This window comes from Diceros bicornis, chromosome 1, assembly GCF_020826845.1.
Source record: "Diceros bicornis minor isolate mBicDic1 chromosome 1, mDicBic1.mat.cur, whole genome shotgun sequence".
NCBI lineage: Eukaryota > Metazoa > Chordata > Mammalia > Perissodactyla > Rhinocerotidae > Diceros > Diceros bicornis.
In genome coordinates, this window is record NC_080740.1 from 34,236,757 (window position 1) to 34,256,453 (window position 19,697).

The 19,697-nt window shown below is 37.7% G+C and overlaps 1 protein-coding gene across 2 annotated transcripts in view; it reads left to right on the forward strand.

The window, feature by feature from the left end:
- CAMK4 (calcium/calmodulin dependent protein kinase IV) overlaps window positions 1-19,697 on the forward strand; it is a 217,947-nt gene that overhangs the window by 130,922 nt on the left and 67,328 nt on the right. For both annotated transcript variants that reach the window (XR_009219728.1, XM_058538382.1), the window contains exons 3-5: window positions 735-797; window positions 2,749-2,831; window positions 17,661-17,733. Coding sequence is in view for 1 of the 2 variants with exons in the window: in XM_058538382.1 (XP_058394365.1) it covers window positions 735-797; window positions 2,749-2,831; window positions 17,661-17,733 (219 nt within the window). In the remaining variant the exon portion in view is untranslated. The remainder of the gene's footprint in view (window positions 1-734; window positions 798-2,748; window positions 2,832-17,660; window positions 17,734-19,697) is intronic.

The following is a 19,697-nucleotide window of genomic DNA, read 5'->3' on the forward strand; positions in this document are numbered from 1 at the left end:
AAATTCACTGGCTCATATAATAAGTAAGTTCAAAAGGCAAACTAGCTTATACATAACTGAATCCAGTGGATTACATTGTGTGAACAGTACTCATTCTTCATCTCTCAGCAATGTTTTTTCCTGTATTGGCTCCATTTTCAGTAAAGTGGCCTCCATATGGTATCAAAAATAGTCACTGATAGTGGTAAACTCTATCCTCTTTTGCTCTCACAATTTCAGAGAAAAGGAGAATACCTCTTTCTTGATTATTTGACTGGGATGACTTGGATCTTGTGAATATTCCTGACCCAATCACTATGGCCAGGGAACAGAGTACTCTGATTTGGCTGGTTTATGTCCCCACCTCTGTGTGAGAAAGGCAGGTGAAGTGATTGACAGCTCCAATGGGTTTGAGACAGGGATCCATAAAAGAAAGGAAGAGAAGAAGGAGGAATAGGTTGAGATGAACCTGTGCCTTAGTGGTGATAGCAATGACTTTCGATAGGAAAGGGGCCGTGCAAGGGGCCTGACAAGTTGTGACCCATATTTGTAACTAGTTCTGCTTTATGTCTGAAGCAGAGAGAAAAGACATGGAGCTGAAAAAAAGGGAGGAAGGAGACACAAGAAAAAAGCTTAGGAATTAACCTCTGCTGACTACCTGATTCAGTTATTGCTATTTCTGATTCTCTGCCACAATGAAGACTTTACTAAGGTGGAAGTTTCTTTCAGTTTCTATCTTTCATTTTGCCTTTTAGGTGGACAAAAAAATCGTAAGAACTGAGATAGGAGTTCTTCTTCGCCTCTCACATCCAAACATTGTAAGTGGTTTTTAACCTACCTTTTCAAATAATCTCCAAAGTTATAGAATGAAATTTTTGTTCTTTACTGCACATGCTGATAAGGAGCAGGGGCTTCTCCCACCACCAGTGAGTAGCCTCCGTGACCTAGCTCTTGTCCTCATCTGATCGCATTTTTCAATCCTTTAGATGAATAAATCTTAAAAATAATTTGAAAGGGTTTCAAAACGGACAGATAGCAATATATACCACTTTATTTTCATAGATAAAAACATAACCAGAAATTGGAGAGTTTTGCTGCACTCTAATAAAACACTGGCTTTTTCCTTTTGTGTGCCTATCTTATTAATATACCGTTACTGAAAAAGCCTGTGGAGAAAATACATTGCTTTCTCAAGTCATTTCAATCTCCTTTGAGAGACTGTCTGCTTCAGAAACAATGTGAAGATTCAAATAAATGATGTACTTGAATGGGGAAAAGAAAATGTCCTTAGAAGCTCTGCTCTAGGCTATATCCAGACAAAGGCACTGAGAGAAAGGTCTGGCAGAAAGCTTCCTTGAGCCAATGAAGTGAAAAGAACAAAATCATTTTCCAGGCCATAACTTGTTTTTATGAATTGAGGCAACTACTTAAAGAAAATATTTTACTCATTTCTGTGAGAAAGTTATGGTATCCAGTATGCAATGCATAGGCTCCAGGCAAAGTGCTTAATATCTGAGTTAGCAATGCATTCAGCTATAGACAACAGAAAACTTGAATATGGTGATCTAAACAAATATTTGCCTTATGTTATAAGAAATCAGAAGGCAGACCGTTGCTAACATTGGTTCAGCTCCTCAGTGATGCCCTCCAGGACCCAGATGCCTTCCATCCATTGGTTCTGCCATCTTCCGTGCACTAGCTTTCATCCCTATGTTTTCCCCTCATGGTCCTAAAATGGCTGCTCTGAGGTCTTCACAAGTCTTTAGGTTTATATTCAAGACAGAAAGATGTGGAAAGGCCTTATCATCAGAGTCTGATGAGAAGAGTAAAAGCTTTTTCAGAATTTCCAGCTGCAGCAGAATTCTCTTGAGATTTTATTGGCCAGAGCTGGTCACAAGATCATCCTTAATGGCACGAAGACTGAGAAATTGAGGAACAGGGTTATCATAAGTGGCTGAGCCCCATCATGATCCATAATTTGACGCTAGGCACCTTGCTTCCCTAAACAAAATCAGAATTCTGTTTGTGATAAAGTGGAGGGAGAAGGGCTTTGGGTAAGCAATTAACAAAATTTGCCACATACAATCACCACTTTTACATTATCCATCTTTTTTCTTTCAAAGAGTTAAGTCAATGTGGAATTTCCCTCAAATGTAGATCAGTCCTGGTCACTAGATTCTTAGATATGTATTGAGGAAAATATCCAAAATTGGATGAACTATCAGAATGTGATGAAAACCCTGTTATGGTCAAGCAAATCACTGCCACCACTGTTTTTTTGAGGATCCCTTCACCCATCAGCAATTTTTTAGCTGTTGAGGGATATCCTTTCCATACAGACGGACTTTAATCTGGTCCTGTTCTGCCTCAGACCCCTACGGAGAGAAAGAAACATTTGCATCTCTAGCAACCATGATGCTGTCAAATGGTGTCGGAAGTTCTGTTTGTGTGCTTTTGTTTTTTAATTCTGGAGCAATTCAGAAACTGGGATGTTTTGGCAAAATTTAGGAAGTGTTTCTAAGGCAGGTATCTTTCAATTATTAAAAGGAAAAATATAAAAAACTCAAAAGGGCCTTTGAAGAAATGAGGTAACTGATAAAAATAACTGGAGAGTGACAAATGGCTGCCTGATACTAGAATGAGGAACCTTTATTAACAATGATCTAGCATATTACTATTACAGAGAATGTTGTTTTAACCATAGTTTTAGCTATTTCCTGGAAAGATGAAAATAAGTAATCTGTGATTTTTTTAAATATCTTTCCCCAGATAAAACTTAAAGAGATATTTGAAACCCCTACAGAAATCAGTCTCGTCCTAGAACTGGTCACAGGAGGAGAACTGTTTGACAGGTGAGTTGGTCTTGGAAATCCAACCACAGCAAGGTTTCACTTCCAGTCACCAAAAAAGAATCAAAGGGAAATTTCTCCTGAAATGTTTCGTGATGACATATCATACCAGTTGATAGAGTCTACTAAAATAAAACTTAAGAGGAGTGTAGAAAGGAAGGAGAGTGATATTTGATAAGAGGTGAGTTGATGAAAATTTGGTATGCTAAGTGAGTATGAAGAGATACACTGTAATATCTACTTACTTTGGCAAACATTTACTTCCCCAATAAGAAACAGAATTTCTCAAGTCATACTAAATCTAAACTAAATAGTAAGATTTACGAGAATATTTTGTGAGGAAATGTTTGATGAAAATTATAGAAGTTAAACATGTATTATAATAGTATTCTCTGTTATGATCCAAAAGCCCATAAAAAATCAATACTCTTCAAATGATTATTTTTAGCCCTACTTTCTCTATTAGGCCATGTAAAGAGTTCCAAGTTGCAGAGTAAAACATGTTCTGTTATATCCAATTATAGCCAATTTTAGTTGTCTGTTCACATGTTCATCACTCAAGGAAGAGGTTTGAAGATGGCAGGGAGTATGCCTGGAAAGCTAGTAGAGCATAACATAGGCAAACTATTTGTGCAGGAGACACAAGCTTTAAGTTTCCAGAGCTTTCCCACCTTCCCTCTTCTCAAGAGAATTCTATTTGCCCTGATGGGCTCTTCAGCGCCCTTTGCTGCACTCATCAGGGTAATCAAAAAAGAATGGAATTGGAAGAAGACAAAGAGACTAAATAGGTCTATATTAGAAATGGTAAGAAACTGTGCACTGGTGTAAAGGTCTTGTTGGTTAAAGAATGGGTTAAGAGACAAGTGGGCAGACAGAGACAGAAAAGAGATTGAGGGAACTGCTAATATAGCCAGAGTGCCTGGAACACAGTAAATTCTCAATAAATATTTGTTGAATGAATGAATAAATGAATGAGCAACTGCTACAATGAATGGACTCTGAGGAGAAAGATATCTGAAGAAGATAGGTTTAGAATGTGTTGGGAGAGGAACACTCCTCCCCTTCCTTCCCCCTCCGACTCCACCCAGTTCTATTTGCTGCCTCTCCAAGAGCTTCCAAAAGTATTCATATTGGTTTTCAAAGATTCTGTCTGTTTTTAATGTTACCTAGTGCAGATTTGGATCTTCAGGTAAGAAGGAGCAAAATGGCCCAGCTTGATTGGAGCTACATATGTATCTTCAACAGATGATAACAATTTTGTTAGTATATATGTTGAAGTGTCCTTAGAACAAGTTATGTGAATTATCAGACTTTAAAAATTATAGCATTTAAACTGTATTCATTCTTTTCAAATAAATGAATCAACCGAGGGAAGCGAGCATTAGTAGCCTAAAGGCATATACTTCCTGTGGCAGTTGGCGGACAGTCAGTCAGGCTCATGGTTCTAAATCCTGGCTTAAGAGACAAGTAACTAACCTGGAGTGATTTGCTTAACTTCTCTGAACCTCAGAACAAATTTGAAGCAGTTCTGTGCTGGTAAGGAAGCCGAGACACTGATCCACTATAAGGACAGTCTTGTTCTAAAACCATCATGTTTCCATGTGCTTAGTCAAGACCCTTCTGGACTAGCTTATTTGAATGTTGCTGAAATTTGCCAGTAATGGCTCCTTTTTCAACATTTCTTTAGCTGACTCTTTCATGGACATATTCCTTCTTCAGGTACGTTAATGTAGTCCATTTATAGTTAGATCCTGCTGGCTTTGGAGCCATGAGATCTCTCTAAGGACAACTAAATATTACTCTGCTAGTTATGGTCTAGCAGAGAGAAATCTCACGTTCTTTAATTGTAAATAATTACAGGACAGGGATGTCACACTAAACCTGTCATCTACCAATAGCACTTACTATTTCCCGACCTACTTCTATTTGTTTGAATTATTTTGGAATAGAGTCTCTTCTTCCCTCTTTCCCAACCTTTCTTTCATGAAAGAATTCTGGTTCTCTCATCTTGTAGTCTAGTTGATTTTGAAGGCATAGAGTTAATTCAGCTCTAGATAAAAACGAAAAACTGAATGCTGTTGATAAATTTCAGTGACAGAGATAAATGGGTGAAATATTCACATTTAACAGAAGACATCTAAAGAATGGCAGGCAGCCAGTAAAGCACTCAACCACTCTGTAAACTCTTAGTGGTCTTAGATGATATACTTTTTCCCCCCAAATGTTGTCGTCCACGTCATTGCCATATCTGAGATGAACTTGGTTTCTCCATTAAGTTACTTGATTCTACAGTTATCTTTAAAGTTGTATCAAGCTGAAAATATATCCTGCATTATTACCCATGTATTGCTTTCTTTCTTGAGAGTTAAAAATTGTAATATGGTCTCTTTTTCCTGTACTTAGGTCAAAACCAAATTTACTTAATTGTGATGATAAAAATTCATTCCTGGTCTAATGATGACTCTAATAGTATCTAATGAATGAACTAATGGAGCATTTGATGAAGAGATAATCATGTTAGTCCATTACAGTCAAAAGGGTTGTATTTTATTAGCAAAAGATCTATTTTATGGTGCTTCTAAAAAATTAAACATAGTAAAAATCCAAGTGGAATCTGCTGTTTCATGTAGAATATAAATAATAAATTGCATAGGACAGTGATTAAAATTTTGGAATAAAATCAGTGATTTTTGTGTCCAAGAAAATCCAAAAAAAGTCTCAACAAAATTATGACATCATGGGAAAAAGAACACTCCCGAGGTTTTCTGCTGCATCCTTCTCAGTCTCATCACAGCTCAAAAATTCATTGAACTTTTTAAGTGGACAAGGTGTGAGGCTGTTTGTTTTAAGAGTAAATTTTCAAGTTTTTTTTCTTTCAGAAAATCACTGTATTTTAAGGCAGCTGATTTAGCAGTATGCTTATGTTCTTCTAATTAAACTAAAAATTTTTTTTGGAATTTGGCGAACTCCCAGTATCAACATATCTTGTGGATTTTTAAATTGTCTTGTTTTTTCTGTTTTCTTCTTGTGTTTTTTCTTGCCTAATTATGCTTGTTCAAATGCCAAACATTATGTATAAAAGGTTTTAGAATTTGAAGTTTTCAATGTTGTCACCTTCCAAAAGAACAGATTTTTTTTTTTTTTTTTTTTTTTTTTTTTTGCTGTAGCAGGCTGCTAAGGTAAGGGACAGATTAATACAATCAGCTATTGGGCTGATTTGAAGCTGGGCTTCCTGAGGTCTGGTCTATTTCTTGTCAACTCTTACTCATAGGGTTTTGCTCTTTAAAGATCCCAGTTGAAGCCAGGGTATTTTGCCAGAGCCCCCTTCCTTGACAGCCCCTCAATGCCAAAGTCTGTTCCCGCCACCCTGTGAGGTGGCCAGAAGCTTTGTTCAGCTCCTTGGCCTATCAACTGCTGGTTTAGGATCAGTAAATGCCTGTAAAGGGAAAGCAGGGGCATCAAATGTCAGGTTTGCTTTGCTGGGTTTTTCTTCTCTCCTAGATCTTGGCTCCTGAAGCCTTCACTTCCTTGGTAACTCTCTGATGTCTTCAAATATATTTTTAAAAAATATTTTATTTGGCTTGTTTTCGTTGTTCTGGCCTGGAGGCTTGTCTGCCTCACCATGCCTGAGGACGAAAATTCAATACATATAGTTTTAAAAGATCTTTCACAAATACTAGTGCATTTTCCTCTTTCATGTCAACCCTTTGGGGCAAGCAGGATGAAAAAGCATTATCCCCACTATACAGATTTGGAAACTGAGAATGAGTAAAAGTAAACGATCTGCACAAATTAGATAGCTGGACTGTCTTCTGGTCCAGCTGTTGCCTGTTCATATTGTCTCACTGTCTTTCTTTTTAAATACAGTCTCTTTCACATAATTTCCAAGAAAATAAACTATTGTTCCTTTGGTTTATGGATAATCTGTGGTGTATTATGGAGAACTCATGATGTATTGGTTGTATATATGCAAAGCTATATATGTATTTAACCCACTGAATCATGCTTCAAAGTTTTTGAGGTATTATTATCCCCATTTTTTCAAGAGCATAAACTGAAGAAATTGATAAGTCATAAAGTCAGGCTTGAAACTCATGTCTATCTGACTCCGAACTTTTTTTTTTATTTCTCATTTTCCCCAGACTGAACATATTCTTTTTGTAAACTACAAGTCATCAATATGCAAGAGAAGTAGCGGCTATGTTTGGGGACTATGCGTTTAGCCTATTAGTTACCTGACAAAGTCAGAGCATATCTGTCCTAGCAGTCATCTCTACTTCAACATTTTCAAGTCTCTTACTCTTGGTGGAAATGCATGGAATTTTTAGCACATTGTCATTAGAAAAATATTGCAGAAATAGAACTTAGAGTTTTTCTTGCCTCAGTCTCCTTACTGTTGTGTCGTGGTTGGTATTTTGGTTGACCAAACTCAGAACACATCTGAATTTGTGAAGACTGTTATGCCAAAAATTAGTCATTAATGTAATTGTCTAAAGAGAAGATCTATAAAATCTGATTGTCTAAAAACGACAATTAGTCACTAAAATAAGGGGTGTTTTTGAGTGCCTATTGGGGTCCTGGCAGTGGCAGGGCATTTTAGTAACCATGACCTCATTTAATCCTCACAGCAACACACATACAAGGTAGGCCTTGTAATATACATTTTATAGACCAGATAACTGAGGATCAGAGAGGTCCATTAACTACCATTAGGTCACTCAGCTTATATTGGATCTAATAATAATAACAACAACAACAATAATTAAATGAGATTGGACTCAAGGATGTCAGATTCCAAAGCATGTGATTTTTATACCATGTCATGTTGCTGCTGTGTAGGCAAATGCTAATACTCTTTTACTTAAAAATAAAACTTCAAATTAGTAATGTAACATTTTGTCCTGCTTGAATGTTGGCTTAACTTAAATATTAATATATATAGATTTGTTTTGCGACCATGGATATTTTAAATATATCTTCTCTTGATGCAGTTTTATCTGGCTATATGGGAAGAAAGCACATACTTTGCTTTGGACTAGATTTATAGTCTATTTTTTCTTAGAAGCTTGGCTGTAAATGAAAGGGTAAAGATGAGACAATAGAAGGGGATACAGGATAACTGGAGGCTTGTTTATTATTTTAAGCTGGCACACTGGGAACACATTAATTTGCTGTTGGGAAGGAGCCCAAAGATGGAGAAGCAGGAGAGATCTGTGTGAGGGGGACTTATATTTGGAACAACATCCCAGAGAAGATATGGCGAGAATGAGATCTAGAGTCAGATCAAAGGGTTTGTTTAAGATAGAAAAAGTTTCTCTCTTTCTAAGAAGCAGAAAGAGTCAAGATACAGAAGGATCAAAGGACCTAGAATAGTCAAAACAATTTGGAGAAAGAAGAACAAAGTTGGAGAACTTATTATTGAGGATGGGATATAATTCTACCCCACTTACAAACTGTTAGCCTATTACGCTTTCATGGATGTCGGAAAAAGATATGCGACTCCGAGGTCAGAGACAAAGGACATTACTCTTCATGGCTCAGCAAGCATCATGGGAGTCAGCAAGTTTGTGTCATTTCCCCTTGCCCTTTCAGATTCCGCCAGGGCAACACAGTAGGCCCGGATAGATACTTGCACATGGAATTGAGTATGTTACAAGAGAGGAAATACGTAAATGTCCATGAACTAGTAAATGAACAAACAAAATGTACAATGGAATATCATTCACATATAAAGGAAAAGGAATGTTCCTTTGATTATACATTACAACATGGTGAACCTCAAACATTATACTAAGTAAAAAAACCAGACAAGAAACCATACATATTGTATGACTCCATTTATATGGAATTTCCAGAAGGGGCAAATCTATACAGACAAAAAGCAAAGCTGTGGATGCCTGGGGCTGGGAATGGGAGTGGACTGGGGGAGAGGAGAGTGTAAGAGGTTTAAGTAATTCAGACTTGATAGGCTCTATTTTTCCAGTAGTGTTGTAGAAGAGAAATTTATCTCCTAACAATGGCTGAGCGAGAATGGAGTAGGGACTTGAGGAAAGAAGTGGTGAAGTTGGAAAGTGGGAATGTGAGAACAGACAAGGGCAAGAAGAAGACTTTTGAGGAGCACTGAGGGTCTGCTGAAGCCAGCGGCTGTGTGTTTTTGGGGAGTCTGGTCTGTGGTATTTTACATTGTTGGCTAAACCTCTCCGTATCTTTCATGCCGTTTTTGACAGCATCTCTTTTTCCCTTGGTTTTTATCCTACTTTTTGGTTTTCTCCTTCTTGATCTCTTTCCTGCATTCCTCTTCTGCTTTCCATTCCTTAAATGTCCACCTTTCCTAAAGCTCTTCCTACATTCTCCGTAGGTGAATTGGACACTCTCTTGTGGCTTCAGCGACATTGGTGACTGCTGTCTCAGCAGAGGTGAAAACAGTATTTTCAACAATCTGCTAGACATTTTCACTTACAAGTCCCAGAGGAACTTCTAAATCAATAGTCTTCAAATGAACTCAGCATCCTTCCCTCAAATCTCAATCTTGCTTCCCCTCCCTACCTCTGTGAACTGACTTAACAACTAAGCTAGTCAGCATTGATTTCTCCCTCTTCCTCTCACTTCTCCCTCCCATAATGCTTTCTCTGAGCAGTTCCAAAATCCACTCCCTCTCCCCCTTCCCATTGCTTCTGCCCTTTTGAGCCTTCACATTCTCTTTTCCATTGCAATAGACTCCTAACTGGCGTTCATTTCACTCTCGTCCATCCATCTGTGTTTAAAGCACAGATTTGATCAGGTCAGCCCAGAAGGCAGCTCACTACTTTTGGTTCAAGTCAGTACTTATTAAACGTGACAAACAAAACCATTTACAGTCTGGCCTCACTCTACCATTCTAGCTTCACCACCCACTTGAGTCCCTTCTCACCACCATGTTAACCAGAGTACATTGTCATCATCCTCAAGGAGCTCAGGGTCTAGAAGTGGCAAAGTAAAACTGTTATATGGACCCTAATATTATTATTATTATCATTATTATTATTATTATTATTATTGTTGGTTAGGAAGATCAGCCGTGAGCTAACATCTGTGCCAATCTTCCTCTGTTTTGTATGCGGGACGCTGCCACAGCATGGCTTAATGAGCGGTGAACCCCGAGCCGCCAAAGTGGAGCGTGCGAACTTAACCACTACACCACCAGGCCAGCCCCAACCCTAATATTATTTTTCAGTACTGCCATCACCTCCCAAAAAAAGTGTATTAGGGCTATAGAGACAACTACACTATCACAAGATAAAAAAAGAATAAACAAGGACAGGGACTAAAACGAAAATGAAGATAAGAATCGGTACACAAAAGACATATCATAAGATACTTTACATTTGCTAGAGGCTGGCCGCAAATTTGGCTGTAAGTATTTATGTGGGGATGATAAAAGCTATAACTGGGGCATAAACACGGTACCTTGGGCACAAAATAAGGGGGCCTTTTAAGTCAGAAATGGCTTCAGGGAGGAGCAGATTCTTTTGAGCTGGATCTTAAGTGAGAAATTGGAAATTAGCAGGTAAAGGGTAAAGGGAAGGATGTCCAAAAGCAGAGCACACTGGTGGGGCTAGACGTGAGCATCTTAGCCTCCATTTTAGAAGCCGTTCTAGACAGGAGGCAAGCAGTTGCTAGGTACTTGTCAAATGAATGATTGAGTAAGCACTGTGCCCCTGGACAATTTATATAACATCTTTGGGTCAGGCTTTTCATTCACAGTATGAGAGGATTGGACTAGGAGTCCCTTAAGCCCATTCCCAGATCTGCAATTTGATTTGGCCTCCCCTTCTCCTGCACTGTCGACTCCCTGGCCAGCACCACATCAATCCACAACTCCCTCACTCTCTCCCTAGCTTTCAAATATAACACGTGCTAGTAGTACCTCTGAAACTATTTTTTTAGGCATATGAATTTAACACTCTTTGGGAGACTTCTTAGAAAAAGCATCAATATAGAGCAAGATGCCATCAGTGAAATGAGAAAAAGCAGTTAATGAAGCTTATAAAGGAGTAGTGAGTTTACACAGGGTACAGCAGAATTCATTTTAATATAATTTTGTATGTAAGAGCGTTGCAATGTACTGGCAACCTTTAAGACTTGGTTTCTGAAACTCATATTATTTGGGGTTTTTACCCTATGTCATTTGATCCTTCAGTCCACTTTCTTATTAGACCAATGTCTTTCTCGTGTAAACCTGCAGTCATCTAATAACATCTCCATTTTAGAAAAAGCTGCCCTTGGTGGGGAGAGCAATAGGGCTTCTCATCCATGTGCCAGGAAGTCTGAGAGCCTCAGAATATGATCAGATTAGAGCTCTTCAGCTGCATTGCCTGTGCTAACTGCCAGGCTGGAGATGTGCTCAATTCAATTTGCGGCAATTAAGGTGACAGAAGCAAATGCACAAAAGTCCTATTTTAAAGCAGATCCGTGGAAAGAAATAGGCATTGTCTGTGTTTTCTTATCCTACAATTTTAAAATGACGAGAAGGAAAACAGTCCCAACTATGGGGAAGAGGAGCATGTGGGCTAACACAGCAAACATTGAAAGTAAAAGGCACGGTCTTGGAGTAAAAGGCCCTGTCGAGGCGGAGGGCCTGCTGAGGCCAGAGAATCGCAGCCTGGGAACCTAGGGAAACACGCGCCATTGTGCTTCCTTCCCAGATCTCCAGGTGTCGGCTAGGCCCCTTAGCGACTGAGGGACCTGTAGGAACTAGCATCCCAGGGCAGCCGTTTGGGTCAGTGTTGTGTTTTAAATCCTAGGAGAGATTTTCTTTTCAGCACTGAGTCTTCTAGCCCAGCCCATCATGGAACGAAGGGAAATTGTGCGGCGTAGAGACAAACTACATGGCCCTGGGCCTTTGAAAATGATCTTAAGATGCTAGTAGCATCTTAACTGCCTTCTTATTATTTTACAAAGCATGAAAAGGAAATTAGTTTATTAAATCTGAAGAGAAATATAGCAATAAGTATGTTTAAATATATAAAACAAGAATATCAACCATCCTATTTTTACAGCTCTAAACTCCTACAATGATTGAATACTTCATTGCTTCTAAAAATTGAAGTCACTAGTATATTTTATATAAAGCTATAAACTCTTGATTGTTTGCACATGGTTCAATTTCATTGGCAATGTTTTTGAAATTCCAGCTAAATTTTATGTAGAATTGTTATGTGTTGCTTCATGATACAAATACTCTATTTTGCTGAATTTGAATCACTTTGATTTTGTTCAAAATGAGTTTCTAAAAAGATTCATGTTATTACAATAATATCTAGAAACTATGTGACTCTGAGTTTATTTCTAAGGCCAGCAATAATGTTTCCACTTATTGTTTTTTGCTTTGGGAAGCATCTATATGGCTGTTCTCCCTCTGGACCCATGGCCAATGTACTTGTGATGAGCATCACTTCCCAGTCCAGTGTTTTTGTTCCCCATGATAAGGAAAGCAGGTAAAGGAGTGGTCCAGAAGTCCACAGTCTGAAATTTTTCTGGCATCCATTCACTTGGCAGTTAGTATTGATTCCACAAATATTTATTGACTGCCTACTATGAGCAAGGCTTGGAGATAGGCTCTGTGGGTGGTCAAAGCAACAATATCTAGTGAGAATTTTGCCACAATACCCCACAGAAGGCATTGGCCAAACACATCTACTGTAGTCATGCTACCTAAATGGAGAGAAAAAGATTGCGAGATTTCATTTTCCTTTGCTTGGTCACTAATATCTTGACTTACAATCTTAGTTCAGCAAACCTCCATTCGCAACTTGAGAAGTTCACTGCTGTTGATCTTTGGTAGCTCAACATATAAAATATTTAAAATTGAGTGTCTGTGTTCCAGAAACCTAATTCTGTGACATGACACTCTGATGAACAAATCAACTGGGAACAAAATTCCTTTTAGCAGAAGGAGCCTGGAGGAGAAGCAGTTGAATTCTGACAGCAGGGCCAAGCTGTGGTGTGCAGAGTTCACACTGAGATGAGGTGGGGAAGGCGCCTGCATTTTGTGCTCCTGCCCCACATGTCTGCTCTAGAGATGTTTCTGACAACAGAATTTATAAATCCCTTGGCTGTACAAACATTACTATAACGTGTATTACATCTATGATGATGTTTTTGTTAATAATTTCTCCACTATCTGTGGTCTCATCTGGGGCAGGACCCAAATCTTGTTCTTTATTTATCCAGGAAGTACCTGGCTCATATTAGATGGTTAGAATTATTGAATGAATATCACTACTCCATCCTTACGCTCTAATTACCACTGTAGTCTTGGTCCTTTTTCTTAGGATAGTCTCTATCCTCTCTAATCCCATGCTTCTCCTCGACACCTATCCCACCCCTCGCTCCCACCCTCCCTATAGCTGGAAAACTTCTATACACTCTTCAGGTCTGAGCTGAGATGTAGCTACCTCTGGAATACTTTTCCCACCCTGCATGGCCTCCAGAATAGATTACCTGCCGTTTCGAGGAATTCTCAGGCCATTCTCTAATACCTCTGCCACAGCACTTAGCACACTGTGTTGATTGTTATCTATCTGCTTATACCAAGAGAAACCCCATGAGTGCAGAGGCCATGTCTGGTTCACTACTGAGTGCCCAGCACATAATAGTCATTCCACAATATTTACTGAATAAATGGATATATCTGTTAGAATGCATCCTCTCCATTAATTAGATAAAATATTTTACTAATTTAACATATATTGTGGAAAATTAGTGAAATTTCCATTAACTTTTCTTCTTACACCTACTACTCTTCCCTCCATTCTACCTGAAAACAGCTCCTAAGAAAGTTCACTCCTCCATCCAGCCAGTCCCTAGACATTCACATAAGCACATGTTCTGAACACAGGCACTTAAACCTAAATTATACCCAAATGAAAAAGGATAAACACCATATTTAGGCCAAAGCTTGAGACCTCATAATAAACTAAAATATGGAGAGGAAATTCTAGTAAGTGAAGGACTGCATCTCCAAGAGGTGGGGATGCCCATAAGAACTCAGGTGTATTTAACAGACAAGAAAGGTTTCTCATCAGGGAGGCTGCGCATGGTTGTGCTGGCTCTGTACCACCCCAAGGAGTACTACTTGCATAGACTAAGCCATGAGTAGCCTTCCCTGGAGAGGTACCACAAAACAGTTGTGGTAAAACTCTAGCCTTGGTGAGTGACTTTGGGGAAGATCCACACTGTTTTCTGCAAGCCAGGAGGTAATTGATTTTATCCTCTTCTGGGAAGAATGGGAGGTGGACAGAAAGTTGACTATTGGCCGTTCTTTTCCATTATCTTTGTAACAACTCCCCTCCTTTAACAGAACTGGAGAAAATCAAGGTGCTGAGGCTTCAGGTGCAGCATACAGAGGAGACACTAATTACACTTGTGTTGACTGCTGGATATACCACAAAATCCACATATAGAGCAAAATGCAGAGGATGATGTAATGGCAGCCGAAGTTCTCAATTTACTCTGACACAAGAGTCCTTCTTTTCTCCTTCTCTTGTACTTATTTTAAAGTGTTCAGAAAGTGTAGTTCAAGAAATTATTCCAATTAAATTTTTAGTAAGTAGACTATGTAACTTAATCATGAATTGGAAAAATTTGTATTCTTGTAAGGAAATATATGAAAATTGATTTTCAAGAACCAATTAGTAGTCATCCTCTGAACATTGTAATCTATTTTCACATTTTATTTGACCCTGTCACATAACAGGTATCCAATAAATAAAAAGGTGAGGAGGGATATTCCATCTTTTGTCCTTTAAAAAGATAATGAGTTTGTGTTTTTTTATAATCTTCTAAATAACTGAATGGACAAAATCAAATAATTGAAATTTTTAAATCAATATAATTTTTCTGAATCTTGATAATCATGATCATTGAGGTATCTTCTTGTAATGTATTTTTTATTTTTGTCATATCTGTTCAGTTCTGTTTTTCCTCACCCTCCATCCCCTATTTTGGAAACATTTTCTAGATTTTAAATTCAACTTTTAACAACAGCTGCTTTGAGAACTTACAGCTTCTTGCCCCAACATTTAAAAAAAAAAAAAGAAATATACTTTCTGAAAAATAACTATGCTATTTGAGATACTAACAGTCTAAGAAACATTTCAATGCAACATTACAGAAATTGTTGAAGTTTTGTTTCTTTCATGTTTTGAATTGACCTTTTTCAGACATGTCTTTACCACAAACTTTTTGTCAGCTGAAAACCTCTTAACACAAGTTGATAATCTACAGTGCTATCAAAAATGTGTTTTCTCTTGAAATTCTGGGAAGATAGAAACAGCAACAAAGTAGTTTTTCAGTCTTCCCAAATATCTCCATAAGAATAGACAGAGAAACTAGGACAGAAAAACCAAAAACTCACAGACAATATCTATAACTAAACCAGGTGACAAGGTAGCCCCATGAAGCCTAAAATACAAGTGAATGAGGACAAACTAATGACAATTACAAGAGCCATGTGGTATTAGCATCTAGGTAAGAGGAACAAAGGAAGCAAGAGGACATATGATGACCAAAGAATAGGAGAATGCTCCAGTCTCCAAAATCTCCAAATCATTGGGAAGCAGAATGTGCCAGTACAAGAACAGCTGAAATTGTGAGGGCTTTTTGCCATCCAAATTTCTGAGAAGTGCAAGGGCTGCACCCACAGTAAGGTCTGAAGAGACCAATGTAGTAAAGGCCTTGAGAACTGAAACTGACACCTGAAACTCCTTTGGGAAAAAGCCCCATATTTAGGAGAAACTGCTGGGAAGAGACTCTAATAATCAGAGCAGAGACGGTAGAGGCAAGGAAATGAAGTTCCAGAGAGAGGAGAAGAGATCACAGAAAGTACCAGGTCATACTTTTGAATACTTCATGAAAATAACCAGAAAGTCAAGAGGCATGAAACTAGAAAAGACATCCTGACCGATCACTCTGTCAAAAGGTTAAGAAAACCAAATGGCCTGAAAAATAAGCAGCAACAGAGAAGTGTCTCAGTTAATTCCAATACAAAGGGATTATAAGAGCACAGAAAACAAGGAGCAGAATAAGGCAGTGGAAGCTTGTCAAGAGGATATGTCCACAAAATAGATGAAACTTAATATTGCCAAGTAAACTAAAATTAAGAAAAGCATAGAAGAAAGAACAACAGAACCAAAAGTAGAAAAATTCATAAATGTATATAATTGCACACTCCAAAGAAGAAAACCAAAGCAATGGAAGAAAATAAATACAAAGCATTCTAATTCAGGAAAACATTCTTAAAATTAAAAAAGAAAAGACTTTAACTTAAAAGAAAAATTCTTTGCCCACATCCATGCAAAAAGAACAAGTCATTTATTTGGAAAAGAAAACCAGTTGGATAGAGGGGCGGGGGGAGAGGAGCTACAAGTAAAAAGAGAATAAGAGAGATATCAACCAGTCAAATTGTATGGACCTTATTTGGTCCTTTATCTTTTAGAGATACCTCCTTAAAAATTTATCAATTAAATTATATGATGTCTGATATTTACTTCAAAATAATGAAAGAGGAAAAGTAATTAATTGGATAGATAAAATAACATTGGCCATGAGTTAATGATTGTTGAAACTGTGTGACAATTACGTGGGATGGTTCATGGTATATTATCTACTTGGTATATGTTTAAAATGATTTGCAATACAAAGTTTAAAAAGAAAGAATTTTTTTTTTATTGATGTTTTAATGGTTTCTAACATTGTGAAATTTTTGGGTTGTACATTTTTGTTTGTCCATCACCATATATATGACTCCCTTCACCCCTTGTGCCCACCCCCCACCGCCACTGCCCCTGGTAACCACAGTCCAGTTTTCACTGTCCATGTGTTGGTTTATATTCCACATATGAGTGAGATCATACAGTGTTTGTCTTTCTCTTTCTGGCTTATTTCACTTAACATAATAAGCTCCAGGCCCATCCATGTTGCTGCAAATGGGACGATTTTGTCTTTTTTTATGGCTGAGTAGTATTCCATTGTATATATATACCACATTTTCCTAATCCAATCGTTAGTCGAGGGACACTTAGGTTGCTTCCACTTCTTGGCTATGGTGAATAATGCTGCAATGAACATAGGGGTGCATAAGCCTCTTTGGATTGTTGATTTCAGGTTCGTTGGATAGATTCCCAGTAGTGGGATGGCTGGATCATAGGGCATCTCTGTTTTTAATTCTTTGAGGAATCTCCATACCGTTTTCCATAGAGGCTGCACCAATTTGCATTCCCACCAGCTGTGTATGAGGGTTCCTGTTTCTCCACATCCTCTCCAACATTTGTTGTTTTTTGTCTTGGTGATTATAGCCATTCTAACAGGTGTGAGGTGGTATCTTAGTGTTGTTTTGATTTGCATTTCCCTGATGATTAGTGATGTTGAGCATCTTTTCATGTGCCTATTGGCCATCTGTATATCTTCCTTGGAGAAGTGTCTCTTCATTTCCTCTGCCCATTTTTTGATCGGGTTGTTTGTTTTTTTGTTGTTCAATTGTGTGAGTTCTTTATATATTATGGAGATCAACCCCTTGTCAGATGTATGTTTTGCAAATATAAAAAGAAAGAATTTTTTGTCCTCAAACAGGATGGACAGTTCAAGCCTAGGCAAAGTAAATGTTTTTCATTTTCCTACATAAACCCAAAGGTTTCTAGAATTCCTGTTTATGGAAATCTCTCCCCTGGTGTTATGGGAGCCTGTTGCAATTGTCTAGAAGCATCTTCTTTAACATTAATTTAATTAACTTCTGTTAACATCCACTCAACTGAATGCATGTGTCTGAGAAGCATTTCATGGTTTTTTTTTTAGGATTGTTGAAAAGGGATATTATAGTGAACGAGATGCTGCCGATGCTGTTAAACAAATCCTGGAGGCAGTCGCTGTAAGTATGAAGTGACAGCAGCAGTGGAACTCTTGGTAATCTCTTCCTTTTACAGAAGCATCGTTTAAGAAGTGTACATCTGTGACAAGCCATAAAATTTACCTCAAAACAGTGTGGACTATTTATCAGAAAATATGTTGAATAAATTTGTATTTTCTATTTACTCAAATCTGAAAGATGCAGTCCTCCTGTGTAATACCATAAGTTTGTTAAAGTAATTTCCATTCTGTTATTATGATATCAAATCAAACTTTGGTGCCTACAGTTGTTACTTTTTTTGCATTTGTTGAGTTTGTTTCTTTATTGTTTTTGTTGTTTGGTAGGGAAGTGGAGGAAGGTTGAATGTGATAAATACAGACCTTGGAACATAGAGATCAACTGATTTTTCTTTTAAGACAAGAAATGAGTGAATTTGAAGGAAAAAATTCTCACAATTTTATTTTTTAAAGGATGAAACATAAGTTAATATTTTAAACTGGAATAAAGTTTTATAGTTAATGAGATAAACATGCACAGATACTTACAGAAGAATATAATTTTGAGAAGCTTGTTTGGATTAAATTAATAAGGAAATATTTGGCTAAACAGATAAAACAGACTCCACTAGTGAAAACCTTCCCATATATTTAATGGTTTCTAATACATGCTGGGACACTTTGGTGATTCATTTATTGAATAAAAGCCAGAACAAATTATTCTCTGAACAAACAGGATGGGGCCCAAGAAGAGGTATTTATCACAATCAGTTAGAGACAAATCTATAAAATATACTCAGAATTAGGATATGTTCTATTATTCAGAGTCAGTAATCTAACTAAAATCATTATTCAATATCTTGAGAAATCAGCCACAGTGACACGGGCATATGTCCTATGAATTATGCCCACAACCAAAACAGGAAAGAGAAAATGAGGGAAGCAGGGAAGGAAGGGAGGGAGGAAGGAAGGAAGGAAGGAAGGAAGGAAGGAAGGAAGGAAGGGAAGAAAGAGAAGAAAGAACCCTGATATTTAACTAGTTTTTGTTAAGGAAGGAAGGAAGGAAAGAGAAGGAAGGATGGAAGAACCCTGATATTTAACTAGTTTATGTTAAGGAAGGAAGGAAAGAGGGAAGGAAGGAAGGAAGGAAGGAAGGAAGGAAGGAAGGAAGGAAAGAGAAGGAAGGAAGGAAGAACCCTGATATTTAACTAGTTTATGTACCAATGGTGAAAAAGAAAAAACAGCCTTCACAATCTTTGCATAGGGCTGCCAGAAACAGCAGAAATGTGGTCTAACCAAATCCATTATTGAGTTATCAACACCAAATTTAATTGGCTTTATCGCCCAGTCTTTCCAAATTATTCCTTCCTATGAAAGTGTTTGAGTCTTTTTGCTGTGGTAGGGAATAAAAAGTTTGAATTGAGAGTGGCTAGAAGCTGGAGAAGATGCCATGGAATTTTACTCTAAATACACAAGACACCTCATGATTATCTGAATATTGAATGTCAAGTTCATCTTCCCATCATACCCAAAATAGCGACTCCATTCCAGATTTTTCATCAAACACAGTATATTTACCATCCCTGGTTTCCTAAGCTTGCCAACTTGAGAATGATTTTTAACTCTTCTGTTATCTTCTCTTCTCACATCTGCCTTCCCAAATTTGGTTGAATCTTCCTTCAAATGTCCATGAACTTAATCCTGCTCCTTATCGTGTTATGACTGTTTCTGGCATGTTTTTTTTTGTAAACACTTCTAGTTGCTTCCAATTTCTATCCTTAAATATGTAAGTCCAGAATCCTCTTTTGCAATCACTGTTTTCATTTGGTTGCTTCTGAGTTCAATAATGGCAGTTTTATGCCTTTCTTAAATACCCATTTTAAAACTTCATTTCTCATTACTATATACCATAGATTTTCTATTCAAGTAAACTTGCTGGCAATGGCCCCCTATCACTTTACTCAAATCAGGCAGGCAGTTGGTATAGCA